Source organism: Abramis brama, assembly GCF_963993115.1.
Source record: "Abramis brama genome assembly, chromosome: 19".
Taxonomy (NCBI): Eukaryota; Metazoa; Chordata; class Actinopteri; order Cypriniformes; family Leuciscidae; genus Abramis; species Abramis brama.
The window spans coordinates 13,385,967-13,401,797 of NC_139981.1; the positions used below are offsets into that span (position 1 = coordinate 13,385,967).

General features: G+C 36.4%; 2 protein-coding genes across 2 annotated transcripts; both read left to right on the plus strand.

Annotated features, from left to right (window-relative positions):
* Positions 1-1,732: 1,732 nt before the first annotated feature.
* Positions 1,733-11,120, plus strand: lgalslb (lectin, galactoside-binding-like b). The gene is made up of 5 exons (XM_084093373.1): positions 1,733-2,028; positions 2,449-2,535; positions 2,617-2,705; positions 4,599-4,788; positions 7,259-11,120. The coding sequence occupies exons 1-5, from the start codon at positions 1,996-1,998 to the stop codon at positions 7,400-7,402; spliced, it is 543 nt and encodes a 180-aa protein (XP_083949499.1). The 5' UTR covers positions 1,733-1,995; the 3' UTR covers positions 7,403-11,120.
* Positions 11,121-11,840: 720 nt separating this feature from the next.
* On the plus strand, positions 11,841-15,085 carry echs1 (enoyl CoA hydratase, short chain, 1, mitochondrial). The gene is made up of 8 exons (XM_084093554.1): positions 11,841-11,988; positions 12,316-12,513; positions 12,604-12,731; positions 12,820-12,919; positions 13,033-13,137; positions 13,227-13,346; positions 14,357-14,424; positions 14,514-15,085. Exons 1-8 carry the CDS (start codon positions 11,898-11,900, stop codon positions 14,577-14,579), a joined length of 876 nt encoding a protein of 291 aa, XP_083949680.1. The 5' UTR covers positions 11,841-11,897; the 3' UTR covers positions 14,580-15,085.
* The last annotated feature ends 746 nt before the right edge of the window (positions 15,086-15,831 follow it).

Below are 15,831 nucleotides of genomic sequence, written 5' to 3' on the forward strand. Positions count from 1 at the left end.
CTGCATGGAGGGAGTGGGTGTGAGGAAGTGTGTGGGAGCTTGACATTCACAATAACACACAATAAGCCATATTCAGTGAGGGAGAGAGACAGTGAAAAAGAGACAGATTGCAATATATTGATTTGGGGGAAGCAGACTGAAAGAAAGATCCTGAATATGAAATCCTAAATTATGTTTATTAGAAATGTCTGTTACTTTAATGCCCAAAACTCTTTCAGATATCCAACAGCTGCAGTTTGTCATATTAGCAGGTGACGGTTGATGTCAGTTAGAGGTTGGACATTGGCATCATGTGAGGCAGGTGGGCGAGGTGTCCAGCAGGCCCAAGAGGGCACGATCAGAGCATGGCGGGCAGTGCCAGGTCCGTCTGTGGTGCTTTCCGCCTGAGCAGGTGAGGAGAATGGAGCTGTGGGAGAGCAGTGCAGAGCAACTGCAGCATTAACCTAATTACAGGCTGGCCCTGCTAAATAAACACTTATTAAATTTGCATGCTCAAATACACTTCTGGACAGAGCAGGCCACTGTGCATGCAGCCTTTTGCTGTCACCCAAAGGTCCACACTTACAAGAATATTCATTAAGGCACATGATGCATGCTGCTCAAAAAAAAAAAATATATATATATATATATAATAAATAAATAAAATAAAACATAACATTAAATTAAGTAAAATAAATAATGAAATAAATAATAAAATAATGTAAAATAAATAAAAATAATCCATGTAATTAAAACATAGGACAATCAAAAATAATGCAGGCTGGGGATGAGGAATCCTTATTTGAGTTAACTGCTCAACTTATTTTGTGTTATGACACCACAGAACCAAATCATCAAGCTCTTAGGTGGTTAGGTGGTTAACTGCACAAGAGTGCCCCTAGTGTAACAGTCTTTTTTCCCCCTTTCTTTCTTTTTAACCAAGTTAGCCGAATCCTGTTAGCCTCTGCTGGTAGTCAATGCAACTGCACCAACTGCTATTGAAAAGCATCTGTATTCATTGACGGCCATTTAAAATTAGCCATGTGTTCTGACTTTAGGCACTAGCCATATAGAGCTGTAAAAAAAAGTATGTTTTTATGATCATGGTGCTTGATTCATATCAATTCAGACACTTGCGCCATATACCCGTCTTGACAAGACTCACTGGGTATTAACCAGTAAATGAAAACATCATTATTACATATTCACATTGTACTTAAATCACAAAAACGGTCAGTCGCTGTTCATAAATGGTAATTTTACTACATTATATTATATTACTTATTGATGTATATTATCTCCATATTTATTTCAATTATACCTATTTTATAGAATTCATAAAGTAGCATTACTAGCATCGTGAGAACGAACCACGGATTTACATATAGGAGTTTCCAAAAACAAACACCAGTACTGCCACTAGGTGCCATTAGTCACACGTGCCACTAGGGGTCTCCCTCTGCTCGCTCATTGAGGGCGCACACATTTCAAAGATCAGAAACACACTGGAACAATGTCAATTCTTTTTCTCAAAATTAACCAACAAAATCACCACAACCAACAAAAACTGCAATGCACAGATTGTGTTTACCTACCGACAATTATTACATCAATATTTAAACAATTCTGAGTTACCACATACAATATTACACATATAGTAACTAGAACGTTTTAATTCAAGGAAATTGCCATTTTTAAAAATACAAAAGTGGTAAAATGTGGCCTCTTATTATTCTGTTGGTAATTATGCTCAGATGATCCAATGAGATCTGAGCAGATTAGGTTCATATGGAGGCTGGATTAACCTCCACCCGTACGATAATCCGCGTCAGCATATTTCTTTCTCAAATAGAGACAATAGAGTTGCTTCTTAATTCGTTGAGAGAATTTGTGTTTGTTTTATCATTTACTTCTTGAACTTAGACACCTTGCAGCTCCCTGTCCAGTCTGCCACGACACTGACAGATTCCTAAACTGGACCGCCTTTGATAAGCATCCTATGGTATTTTGTTCAAGATGGCGGTGGCGAGCATGGAAAAGGACGCGATAGTAAGTCACAAAAACCTCTAAGATTTTACAGTGCTTCAGTTTCTCATAACGTAGTCATTGTAGTTAATAACAGTATATTTAATACGAAGCGCAGTGGAAATCTGGATGCATCATGAGAGATGACCGTCCTCTCTCATACCCAGTTAAACAAAATCATAACGAGTTTGTGTAAATGTAGTTACTGCAGTGCATACGTGGTGGATCGCAATTGACAAATAATATTTCGAGCATTATTTTAGCTCTGGTGTATTTGGTGCACATGCTGTGTTTAAAAAAAGATGAAGTACAGATGCAGTGAAGGCGTGTCGTTTTATTGTTAAAACCCTGCATGTGCATCTGCATTACTCGCTCGTGCTGTATTTCATCCTGCATCTTTAAAGTGCTTTTTAAACTTGTAAATCTTCTCTTTCTCATTTGAAGAACACCGAAGATGATCTTCACCTTAATAATTCATTCGGAGATGCTGGGCTTATCTCCCCTGATAAAGAAGACATCTCTCGTATTCTGGTAGAGTAATGTTTAAAAGCAGTCGTTGTTATGCTGTAGTTTATGTGACATTGATGTTTTTCCCTATATCTGATATACCAGACAGTTCCTTTCAGTGGACGGATCAGAGGTGGGATGAGGCCTGGGAAGAAGATCATTATAATGGGCATCATTGATCCAGAGCCAGACAGGTATGTTTTCATATTAAGATTGCATATTTAAGACTGTACACATGCATTAGTAAATAGTTACATCAGACACAAGCTCTGTCTCAAAACCTTGTAAGTTTCCTTAAACAGCATTTTTTGGGCATCATGGGCCCATATGTACTTGAAGATCATTGGGTGTACAGTAGTACATATGAAAGCGCTATATAAATGCCTCATTCATTCATTAATTCATTCATATGCTGTCCAGATTGGCAGCACTATGTTTTGAGTACAGCTTTGAGTTGTAGATCTGCTCAAGAAACGCACTGCATGGGTGTGTGCACTGTTTAGGGTTGATGGGTGTTTATATTAGCTGTTAAGGAAACAAATGTCAAAACTGTGAGAGCATTGGGTGTGTCTTGGAAACGTTTTAGCATGCTGATGCAAATAATCAGTGGTAAATCACAAGGGTGTTATTCAGCCTGTATGACTATATATTACACACACACACACACACACACACACAAATATGCATGTATATATATATATATATTAATTAAATTAAGCATCCAGGTATAATAAGGAAGTTTTTCTTTACAGTAAGCGCACTAACAGGCATGCAAAATATTAAATCCTTAGTATGGGCAAGGCTGAAATGATACATTTGTGATATACTATTTATAAATGTATACCATTTTGTGTTATAACACTACTGTTCAAAAGTGTGGGATAGATGAGATGAAATAAGTCTTTTATTCTTACCAAGGCTGCATTTATTTGATAAAAAAAATACAGTAAAACAGAAATATTGTGAAATATTATTACAATTTAAAATATCTGATGTCTAATTTAATTACTTTAAAAATGTAATTTATTCCTGTGATGCCAAAGCTGGATTTTCAGCATCATTACTTTGTCTTATTACAGTCTTCGGTGTCACATGATCCTTCAGAAATCATTCTAATATGCTGATTTGCTGCTCAAGAAATATTTCTTATTATTATCATTGTTGTAAACAGTGTATTACGGTTTCCACAAAAATATTAAGCAGCACATTTTGTTTACAGGATTCTTCTTGAATGAATAGAAAGTTCAAAACAACGGCAGGTGTTTGACATAGAAATCTTTTGCAACATAAATGTCTTTGCTGACACTTTTGATTAATTTACTGCATCCTTGCTGAATAAAAGTGTTAATTTATTTTTATTTGATTTTTTAAATCTTATTGACTGAACTTTTAAATGATAGTTCAGTTGTTTAATATTTGTTCAATACTAGTACCAGAGGCTTTTTGTAGCACTTTATATTTATTCATTTGGCTGACACTTTTATCCAAAGTGATTTGCATTGCGTTCAGGGTCTGCATATTGAGTATGTGGTTTTCCTCTACCAGTTTAGCTCTAGTAGTTGAATGTGCTGTGGTCATTTTTTTGAGAGTATAGTAATGGTTCCTGGCATGAGGGCGATGGAGTGGTTTGTTATCTTGATGGTGTAGTCTTTACATTGCAATTATGCAGCTTTTTAACAAAATTGCACATTATGGTTCTTATATATAAATGGTTAAGTGATACTAATGTGTAATTTCAGCTCTGGAATTTAGTCTTTGTAAACAGCCTGCTGATCCATTAGGAATGCTCCGTGAGGCTCAGTCAGTGTGATAATAGCTGCCGACGCAGGCCTGAATCACTGTGAATTCATGTAAAATGGATTCATGCTATTTCTCTGTAACATTTGGCACATTAGCACACAGTTTGTAATGCTTCATCATGCAACACTTGTCATATTTTTATTAACACTAATGGCAAGTCATATGGTTATGGTGACATACTGAACTTATTACTAGTGAGGATGAATAAATCTTGAAAACAGAAGATAGATAACTTTAGACAAAAACCAGCTGTTTACATGCTTAATGTTTGGTTTTGTTTTTCACAGCTTTGACATCAGTTTGAACTGTGGGCACAGTGAGAAGAAAGATGATGAAGAGCTCACTGATGTGGCCCTTAAACTCAGCGCACGATTCACTGAAAGGCAGTTCCTGAGGAATGCCAGGGTCTCTGGGAAATGGAGTGAGGAGGAGGCACCCATAGCTTACTTTCCCTTCATCCCGGACCAGCCTTTCAGGGTAATGATCTGAAACACTGACATCTACATGTTCTCTAATCTGAGATCTCTAATCTGCACAAAGCATGAGTTCAGGGTTGTGTCCAAAACCGATGACAGCTTCCTCCTTGCCCAGTCAGTTAGACTTAACAGATACAGATATTGTATGTGTGCTGTACCTCCTTCAGACACTATAATGTGATATCTAATGCAGTAGCTTACTATAATGTGACGTCTAAAGCAGTGGCGTGTAGGGCTGTCACTTTACGTTCGAAAATCGATTGCACAATCGATCGGACCAACCAACGCAAGTTTCGAAAACGAAAATAGGGAATCGATTTTAACGGTCTTTTCTCACACAGCAACTGCAGGCTCTGACAAACACGCATAACAGCAAATTATACTTCTGCATAATGTGTCTCTTTTTACAACAAAACTGTGAATTCTGCCGGTATGCAGACAGTCTCATGCATACAGATACAGATTCGGGCTACGCGTCTACAATCGCCTTCGTAGGCGAAATTTGTTTGACATTTCTAATCGTAAACACAGCCATGTTGAAGCCTGCAGTAATGTTTTTCATTTATGTTATGGCTTATTGTTTTTCGAGAATGTTGCACTCCTGTTTGTCATTGTGCACGAAACTTCACGCCAATAAATCATCAGGAATATTTGCTGACTTGTGTGCGTCTCAAGCGCCCTCTTTACGTTCGAGCTAATGCCTGTTAGTTGTCCGTGGATTTGCCCATATTTGGCGTTTAAAATGGAAACGTCTTTAGACATGGAACATCGATTTTACAGTCGATTCAATGAACACTTATGTCTCAAAAATCTAACAGTATTTTTTCACAAAAGTGACAGCCATAGTGGCGTGTAGTGGACTTCTGAAATGAAGAGGCGAAACCTGCTTTCCCCTCCTTTTTCTCCTCCAATACTATAATATTTTTGTGTGTTTGAGATTATATATTATTAATTAAAATCAAGCTACATCAAATGTTTTTTTTTTTTTTTTTTTTCAAAAACAATACTTCCAAGAGTAGAATTAAATGCATATATGCACAATATTTTTGGTAGCTTTTGTTTTTGTGTTTATATATACACTTACTTAAAGGATTATTAGGAACACCATACTAATACTGTGTTTGACCCCCTTTCACCTTCAGAACTGCCTTAATTCTACGTGGCATTGATTCAACAAGGTGCTGAAAGCATTCTTTAGAAATGTTGGCCCATATTGATAGGATAGCATCTTGCAGTTGATGGAGATCTGTGGGATGCACATCCAGGGCACAAAGCTCCCGTTCCACCACATCCCAAAGATGCTCTATTGGGTTGAGATCTGGTGACTGTGGGGGCCATTTTAGTTGTAATATAATAAATAATATTTCATAATGTGATTTACCCCCACTTTCACTTCTTTTTCTTCAATGAAAGGTTAGATTTTTGAAGAAAAAAAAAAAAAGTAAGATAAGATCAAAAGGATTAAAAAAAATAGATTTATTTTTTACAGCCATCTTTGATCATATTTACCAGGGGTGCCAATAATTCTGACTACAACTGTATATATATATACATATATATATACACACACACACATTATTGTTCAAAAGTCTGAGTTTAGTAGGTTTTTTAAGAGATGTGTACTTGTTTTCAGCAAGAATGCATTACATTGATCAAACGTGACAGGAAATGATTTTTATTTCAAATATATGCTGTTATTTTGAACTTTATATGCATCAAAATATCATGACAAAGTATCACGGCTTCCAAAATATACTAAGCAGCTAAACTGTTTTCAACATTAATAATAAGAAATATTTCTTGAACTCCAAATCAGCATATCAGAATGATTTCTGAAGGATCATGTGACACTGAAGACCGGAGGAATGGCTGATGAAAATTCAGCTTTGCCATCAGATAGTTTGCCAAATTCAGATAGTTGGGATATAATAAACAACATTTTAAAATATATTGAATTGGAAATCATAGAAATCAGTTATTTTAAATTGTAATAATATTTCACAATATTACTGTATTTACAAATAAATGCAGCCTTGACAAGCATAAGAGACTTTGTTCAAAAAGATAAAAACAATCTTACAGAGTCCAATCTTTTTAGTGGTAGTGTCAGTACAATATTGTCATTTTGTAGTTTATTTTTCCCCAGAAAGAATGCCTGTTTTTTCATGTGGGTTTATTCCTTTATAATAGGCAATTACAGAATTATTCTTTATGGCAGAGAGTTGTACGACCAAAGTGAGTAAAGATACTGGAAGATAATGAGTGCTTATTTTTTGTAATTGGGGCTGAAGGCGAACCAAAAAAATGGGTCACTGTTTCCAAATGTTGAGCTGAGATAAGCAGTCATGCAAAGTCAGACAAGCACTTCCTTTCAACACACTGTCCACAATGCATCTCAGTAACTGACAAAGGATTCTTTTGATTTGATCTTATTTCACTATTTCTCCCCTCTCCTTTCCCCATTTATACAGATTGAGATCCATTGTGAGCACCAGCGTTTTAGGATCTTTGTGGATGGACACCAGCTGTTTGACTTTTATCACAAAGTAAAGTCTTTGCTGGCCATTAATATGATCCGGATAGTTGGGAGTCTTCAGATCACCAAGCTTGGCTAAGCAAGCACGCCTGAGCACGCTCCAGAAAGGACTTCTCACAGGTGAACGCGCGCACCTGTGCATTTGCCACAGGCAGTGAAGGCCTCTGGGCCGCAGCTCACACAAAGACATCAACGACATCTGCATTTTCACTACTTTTGCCCTCTAACCTCTCATTGGAGTGATTTCTGAGTATTGTATCATAACAGGTTGGTGAATGGTTGCATTGTCAGATGTGTGTTTTCCAGTATCCTTGCTTCACTTTGTAGCTTATTTGTTTAGCTTTGATAATTTTTCAGGGATCGCACACTTTGATATGCACTCTGTGGCAGTACCATACTCCACTGGGATTTAGCTGCTCTCAATAGACACTGCCAATGTAGTCGTGCTTGTAGTCTAGCAGTGTAGTTTCAAAATGATCCAAAACTCAGGAAATCAGATAAAGTTGATTTACTTTACATTTTATTCTGATGACAAAAATGCTCTAAATTATTATCATTAGATAGGCTGTCTTGACATACTTTGGCTGCTAGAATACAGGAGCTCAGATTCAGCATTTGCCGTTCCATCTGGGTTTGATTCGCATTAATTAATCTCAGTCATTTTTATTTTTTTGTAATTTGATTTCCAAATTGTGCAGCAAGGGTGTATGGCAGACATATTTAAATAGCATACATTTCCCTTCCTGTATCTATTCATTGCAACTATTAATTTTTGGGAAATATAATATGTCGCACTGAAATGTTGTAGAATGTCACATTTTATTTCATCCAGTCATTCATCCAGTCATTCTCTTCCAAGCCAGCACAGTATTTAAGAACGACTGTATAATGTAAAAATCTTTGGCAACCAAACTGACAAATTACCGCTTTTGGACACAGATGTTTATTTAGATTGTTTTTTGGGCGGAATGATTTCAGTGCAGTGATTTTTGCACACACACACACACACACACACACACACACACACACACACACACACACACACACACACACACACACACACACACACACACACACAAAAGGAAATAACAGGGCTGAATTGTTTCTTGAATGTACTGTCATCCACACATAGGCTTCATTAACTTAGCAGTGGATGTAAAGTGAGTGTCCTCACAGAAAACAAAAATTATTCCCTCCTCCTCATTCTTACTCCTTGTGTCACTCTAAATATAAACGCAGAAAAGGGTCAGCATTTTTCCTGTGTTCAGCAATGCTTTTTGCCCCTCTACCCTACCATTACATTACATTACAATACCTGAGAAACGATTCTTGATTTGCAATCATTTGCATGACATGCATAAACTACCATTCAAAAGTTAGGGGTCAGTAAGATGCTTTTGAAAGAAGTCTCTCATGATTACCAAGGCTGTTTATGTGGTCATATGTATATGTAATTTCTTCCTGTTATTGCAACGCTGAATTCTCAGCAATCATTACTCCAGTCTTCAGTGTCACATGATCCTTCAGAAATCATTCTAATATGCTGATTTGGTGCTCAAAAAACATTTGTTCTTATTATCAATGTTGAAAACAATTGTGCTACTTAATATTTGTTTTATTTGAAATATACATCTTTTGTAACAAATGTAAGTCTTAACTGTCATTGTTAATCAATTTAATTAAAGTATTAATTTCTTAAAAACAAAACCGTACTGACATCAAACTTTTGAATGGTAGTGTGTGTAGTACTACGGTCATGTCAACTGTTGTGTTGATAAATGTGCCCTGTTCTATAGTGAAGAAGCTGGCTATGCTTCTCATCAGTCAGCATTTATTCAGGTCATTATTGTAATATTTTATAATATTATACTTAGTCTTTGTGTCCTGGAACACATGGGAACCGAGGCAGTGATGAATGAAGTTGATGGGCTGCTTTTTTTGACGACTTTACTGGCCGTTCTACTTGACTAAATTTCATGTGATGGAATAATGCTATTATTTGCCAGAGAGTGCTTAACACCAGCCAGAAACGATCTGCTCACATCAGTGTTTGGGTTAGAAATGAATATTTATCGACTGCAATAGGGAACTGCTCTATTAATGATCCTTAATGTGTTGAGTGGGTACTGCTGATAGAAAACTCCAGCTTAATAACCTATTGTACATTTAATGTGAACGTAGGCCATTTTTACACTCTGAAAATCTTGGCCGATTTTCTCTGCAACCATTCATGTGTTACAAACTCATACAGAGTTTATTTAATGAGAATCGGTTTTGCAACACAAGCAATGTGGTTCTTGACCACACACACACCCATCTGACATGTTGTGTCAAACACACTTTGATATGACACATCTAGCAACCTGGTCATCAGGACCAATACGACACACTTAACAGTATTACTATTTAACTGCTAAATCTGTAAGTTGCTTCATTTTGTCTGGTGCTGTTTTAATGTTGACCATTTTGAGCATCGTTTGGTCTCTGAACAGTGAGTGTGTGAAAAATGGGGAGGGAGAATCTGTATTTAAAAAAATAACAGGTGAGAAAGGGCATATAAGGAGAGAATGTCAAAAGTGTTGACTGTGCTGTGAGAAACCTTAGTATAGTAATAGATTTTGTTAATGTATTTGGCAGACACTGTTATCCAAAGTGACTTACAGTGCATTCAAGGCGTACATTTATCAGTATGATTTCATCAGACTCCCTATGATCCTTATAATATTCCCTATTACAGATGCCAGTTCTAATGCTTCCATTTTTATTGATGTTTCTTGTCTTATATCTCAAAATAAACAATCTTTCAAACTGGTTCAAATTTATGAGGGTTCAAAATGAATGTCTTGGTTGTAAACTATTCTAATGAAGCCTTCGAATTTTGGATGTACATATACTAAACAGGGCCTCTATATGCTTCTTTTTTTATGTTTTTTTTTTTTTTGCTACTGCAATAATGTCTAGTCACTTAAGAGAGTGTTTGATTGTGTATGTGATATTTAGTTTTGAGTGTTCACTGGTTACCAATTCTAGTTAGCATGGTACATGTTTTTTTTAACCTCTTTGGGATATTCAGAGCTTTGCTTTTAGACCCTAATACGTCAGTTCTTTTATTTGAAGACTATTTCAGAGGTGTATGATTGTTTCTATACTGGCCCATTATTTACAGCTAGTTTGTGATGTTGGATGTAGTTGTACAGTCATTTATACAGTCACAGTCAGTTAAAATCAAGACCTGCAGAGTTGGTTTAGTGTGCTTTCAAAACTTGGTATTTATCAGAAATGTGCCTATTGAAATACACTGTTGGTGTTTGGAATCTAAAATTGAATTCTTACTAACAATTCTTACAACAGACTTACATTTTGAGTTGCACTTATCAAGTAAAAAAATCACTTTTCTTTTTTATAATATAATGCACCTTTTTTTGTGTGTGGTTAAAGAAAGTGTTGTAATTGAAATAAATCAAATAAAACAAACAATAAAACTTAGAATTTGCCAAGGTACTACATATTTGCCCTCTAGAATACCCTGTAAATATGCTGATATGTTACACCTAAAGAGTAACAATTGACTGAAAAAACATGTGTGGATAAAAATGTGCATTACAAATACCTAAAAGTATACCAAAATGATTAATACTATTTTGACATTGCTATATGGATAAACTGTTGATACATGAATGCATTATTGTGTGTTGGTTTTACAGGCAATATTTAGTTATTTCATGACTTTTGTAACCTTCATGAGTTTCATTGCTTTTCTAACTGATTTACAGAACAATAAATCAATCCTTACAGACTTTGAAGTCATTTAATGTGTCCTATGTTAGCACTTAACATAAAGCTTCTTTAAAACTGCTTGGCAGTTTGCCCGTTCAAACAAAACTGAAGACCATGAATAGCATCAAACTCTGTAAATGCTGTATATTGCAAGAATAAAGCGCCCTCTGATGGCTGGTTTCTTCTATGGGATAAATAAATATATCAAGAATTAATATCATTAATACACATTTTTGACTGCAATAAGTATAACGTTTTTTTGAGACCATAATTAGCATTACCCTCAGATCATTCCTTATGTCATGATGATACATGCTCAACGGGCAATACAAACGACCGTACTTTTTTGCACAATGTGGAGGTCATTCACAAAAGTGACCAATAGAGGGAGATATACGCGCAAAAACGTGCCATAGGTTGTTGCCTTTATTTTCTATCTAATCCTTGTTTTAAAACTAATCCAAGTATTAAACAGGGAGTAAAGGGAAAACTTAACACGTGTTTGTACATATTTGTGTGGTTTACGTGTTGTTTTAACACTGAAAAGATATTATTAATTCCCCTTTGAGGTGGTTATTATAAAATCCAAGTATAAAATCAAATAAAAGACGTAAAAAAAACCTCGTTTTATTCCACCCACCTGTACTCGGTGGTCGAACGACAACGGAAGAGGGATTTTGTAATACAATATCTGGCATCCTGATTACGGTGTGACGTCACTCTTGACAGCCAATCAACGTGCCGTGGCGTGGCTTCATCATCGTCGCAGCGTTACCGTTGACCTCGCACAACCAACCATGGCGCTGCTCTGCAGATCCACAGGGTTACTTCTCAAAAACTGTAAACTCCTTCCCTCTGCGTTAGCAGCAACCAGGCAATGTAGTTCAGGTAACAGGAACCATGTCTACTTAAAAGTAATGACTTCCATTTCAATGTCAGTCTCGAGTTTTGCTTTGTTTGGAAACTTGCGTCATTTGCCTGCTCTGGTTCTGTGACTGCTTGTTTTTGTACCTGCAACTTCATAATGGAAACACCGACCTTTATGGAAACTGCAGCTATCCTTCTGTGTGCTTGTTTACAATTGAAACATATTTTAAAATAAGAATAGGAATATACATATAATAAAGAGGTGATGTATTTGACAAATCAATTCTGTTTTAATAATTAAAAAAATGCATTGAGCTAGTTTGACCCCTGCCCTCATCTCTTTTGCAGGTGGCCAGTATCAGTACATACTGGTTGACAAAAAGGGTGAAAAGAAGAATGTCGGTTTCATCCAACTGAATAGACCAAAGGCCTTGAATGCTCTTTGTGATGGGCTTATGGTGGAGGTGGGCAGAGCCCTTGATGCCTTTGAGGGTGACAGTGAAGTGGGAGCAATTGTCGTCACAGGGAGTGAAAAAGCCTTTGCAGGTGTGAAACTGTGAAAAAAATTAGTTGAGCGTGTTATATTGAGTTCCTTTAAACTCATCGTATGTTGTATTAACGCTTTTGCTTTGATAGCTGGAGCAGATATTAAAGAGATGCAGAATCGAACCTTTCAAGAGTGCTATGGTGGAAACTTCTTGGCACATTGGAACAAGGTTTCAACAGTCAAAAAGCCTGTTATTGCTGCTGTCAATGGGTTTGCGGTAGGTAAATGTTTTAAATGAATCACTAAAAAGCCTGTTTAAATCTTAATTCCCACTCAAGCATAAACAAAGTTTTTGTCCTGTCCAGCTTGGTGGAGGATGTGAGTTTGCCATGATGTGTGACATAATCTATGCTGGGGAGAAGGCACAGTTTGGACAGCCAGAAATCCTGCTCGGGACCATTCCTGGTACACTAACACATCCGTTTTTTTAATTATGTGGATTGATTGTTGCTGAATAATTATGAATGGCAATATTTAGCTACGAGGTAGCTGTGATCACATGATTTCTTTGGCTCCAGGTGCTGGTGGCACTCAGAGGCTTACAAGAGCTGTGGGAAAATCCCTTGCAATGGAGATGGTTCTCACAGGAGACCGAATCTCCGCTCAGGAGGCAAAACTCTCTGGTTTGTCTTTCAAACTTACTGTTGCGCTACAGCTTCTTTCTTCTTCTTCTCTCAATTCAATATGTGGACTAATGTACTCATCTCTATAGGTCTGGTAAGTAAAGTATTTCCTGTGGATCAGCTGGTTTCAGAAGCGATCAAATGTGGTGAGAAAATAGCTGGCAATTCCAAACTTGTCTCTGCCATGGCAAAGGAAGCTGTTAATGCAGGTAAGGTATTAAAGGGATAGAAGCTTTTATGCTGAAATTTATTCTGCTCATGTTTCATGAATGAGGCTCACTGACTTTCAACATTAGGTTCATGCATCCAGATCGGGTTTAAAAAATACGTATTCATAGCGGAGCCCTGGAGCGCAAAGCAGCCATAGATTTGCAGCACAAGCCTGTCCATTTTCCTTCTCAAAAACAAAAATATGTGAACAAGATTGTAAGTTTTGGGCACTTGTGATCCATATACAGCAACTGCTGCAGTATTTCAATCACTAGAATTAAAGGGCTGATCAAGCAGCAAAGGCTGAGTGCGAACCAACACCAGGCTAAGGAGATGCTTAATCCATATTGGTGCAACCCACCCCTAAAGTGCCTTAATGTACTACTACAGTGATATTAAAATATCAAACTCAGTTTACACCTTTTTGATGATGCATGCTATATACAGGCGAGCAGATGAGCCCAAAATATAAACACAGCGCATTTTCTTTATAATGGTTTTCGATTGAAATAACGCTTAACAAGAAACCTCGTGTTGCATTACATTTACATTACATTTTACATTTTATTCATTTAGCAGACGCTTTTATCCAAAGCGACTTACAAATGAGAACAATAGAAGCAGTGAAACTAACAATAGGACAACAATATGCAAGTGCTATGACCCTTCCCAGTTTAATCTAATAAAAAAACTTTTTATTTTTTTAAAGATAGTAGATATAGAATAGAAGATAAAGTTTTAGTATTAATGGATCAGGTGTTGCCATTTATATTCTGTGTTCATCATGCCTGGGCAAACTATGCATCATCAATAAGGTGTATATTGAATTTGGTCTTACTACATTAGTACTTACTACAAACCTGGTAAAAAATGACTGGCGGGCAGCGGAGGAAAGCCTTGTTGTGCCCTCCATGTGGGCGTTTCGATAAGCGTGCGACGTCATATGAAAACTGAATAGTTCTGTGCAGCCATTTGGAAATTGATAGTTTTATTTGAACTTTACTTACAGCGTTTGAACTGACTTTAGCTGAGGGCAGTCGACTTGAGAAAAGATTGTTCCATGCAACCTTTGCTACGGTGCGTCACTTTTCTTCCATTTATTTGTTTCTTTTTTTGAGCGAAAAAAGATTTCTACTTTCTTGAACTTGCTGTGTTCTCATTTTCAGGAGGACAGAAAAGAGGGCATGACTGCCTTTGTCGAGAAGAGAAAGGCTGCTTTCCAGGACAATTAAAATTCCAGTGGAGAAATATGGTGATATTTAGATTGTGATAAAATGCTGATATTAAAATGCTCTACTTTGCCTTAATTTTCTTATCACGTGTTTATGAAAAAACATATTTACATAATTGGGCTGTCAGACGTGCATACCTGTGGTTGGCTGAGTTTAGCTTATACATTAATCATGGTCTGGTTTTATCACTTTTAAATCTTTGCTGATACACCATAAATGGAGGGATCCAGTACATTAACTTGTATGTAATTGAAACACTAAATTGTAATATACATTTGAGCAGTTTGAAAGAGAAAAATGACATTGCCATAGTCTTCTTAAACTGTTTGTAATTACTGTAGAACTCGATTTGACTGTATGCTGATCTGGCCATGCTTTGGCTCATTCATTTGGAAATGAGGTGAGATCGCGCAATTACACTTTGTGCACTCTAGGTGGTGCTGTGGCTGTATTTTCAGTCACTCTTGCAGCGTATCCAGTGGGATAATAAAGTCGATGTAGTGGTATTTTGTGGCGGTATTCTTTAAATTATATATTTGCTATAAATACAAAATCCTTTTATAAAAATGTTATATTATTAAGGGCTCTGATTTGTGGAGTGCAGAATAGTGTTTTGAGGGATGCGAATTATAGTTTTGTAAATATCCTATTTTGTACTGCATAAATATATACTTAAGTTTGTTTATTGACCAACAACAGGAATTACCATATCTTAGTAAAAAAAAATTCTCAGCAACCAGGTCATCTTAAATATAGGCCTATCACTATGTCCAGTGTGTTGAAATGTGATTTTATTTTTAGGACGATGATTTAGATAAATATCTAGCATTTTTCATCTTATTAATATGCGGGGTTTTCCTGTTTATGAATATTATCTCAATAATTAGCTTTTTGTTTTCGTTTTACGTAAACCTAAAGGCAATTTATGAAATGTCATTGCTTTAAACCAATCTCAAACTTATTAATTATTGATGAATAACTGTAAAGGTTCTAATGTCGCTTCATAATCACTTGTCAGGTTAAAGAGGTTAGAGAACACTAGAGAACTTGCAACCCGTTTTTACGCATTAAACACTGACCATTTTATGTGAAATACAGCGTTCAGAAGGACCACAGCAAATGTAATTATAGGACGAGTCCATTCATCTCAATTGCACATCAACTGAGGGCATTTTTTCGCTTAAAAATCTTGCCTTTTTTTTTTTTTTTCGCACGGCGTCGTTCCAAACACTCTCAAAAGTCCATAGCCTAA

Bases quoted from the DNA above. Each gene is read 5' to 3' on its own strand.
- lgalslb (XM_084093373.1), top strand. From the start codon at position 1,996: ATGGCGGTGGCGAGCATGGAAAAGGACGCGATA. The intron at 2,029-2,448 runs GTAAGTCACAAA...TCTCATTTGAAG, and splicing joins GCATGGAAAAGGACGCGATA to AACACCGAAGATGATCTTCA. The intron at 2,706-4,598 runs GTATGTTTTCAT...TGTTTTTCACAG, and splicing joins ATTGATCCAGAGCCAGACAG to CTTTGACATCAGTTTGAACT.
- echs1 (XM_084093554.1), top strand. From the start codon at position 11,898: ATGGCGCTGCTCTGCAGATCCACAGGGTTACTTCTCAAAAACTGTAAA. The intron at 12,514-12,603 runs GTGTGAAACTGT...TTGCTTTGATAG, and splicing joins GAGTGAAAAAGCCTTTGCAG to CTGGAGCAGATATTAAAGAG. The intron at 12,920-13,032 runs GTACACTAACAC...CTTTGGCTCCAG, and splicing joins CCTGCTCGGGACCATTCCTG to GTGCTGGTGGCACTCAGAGG.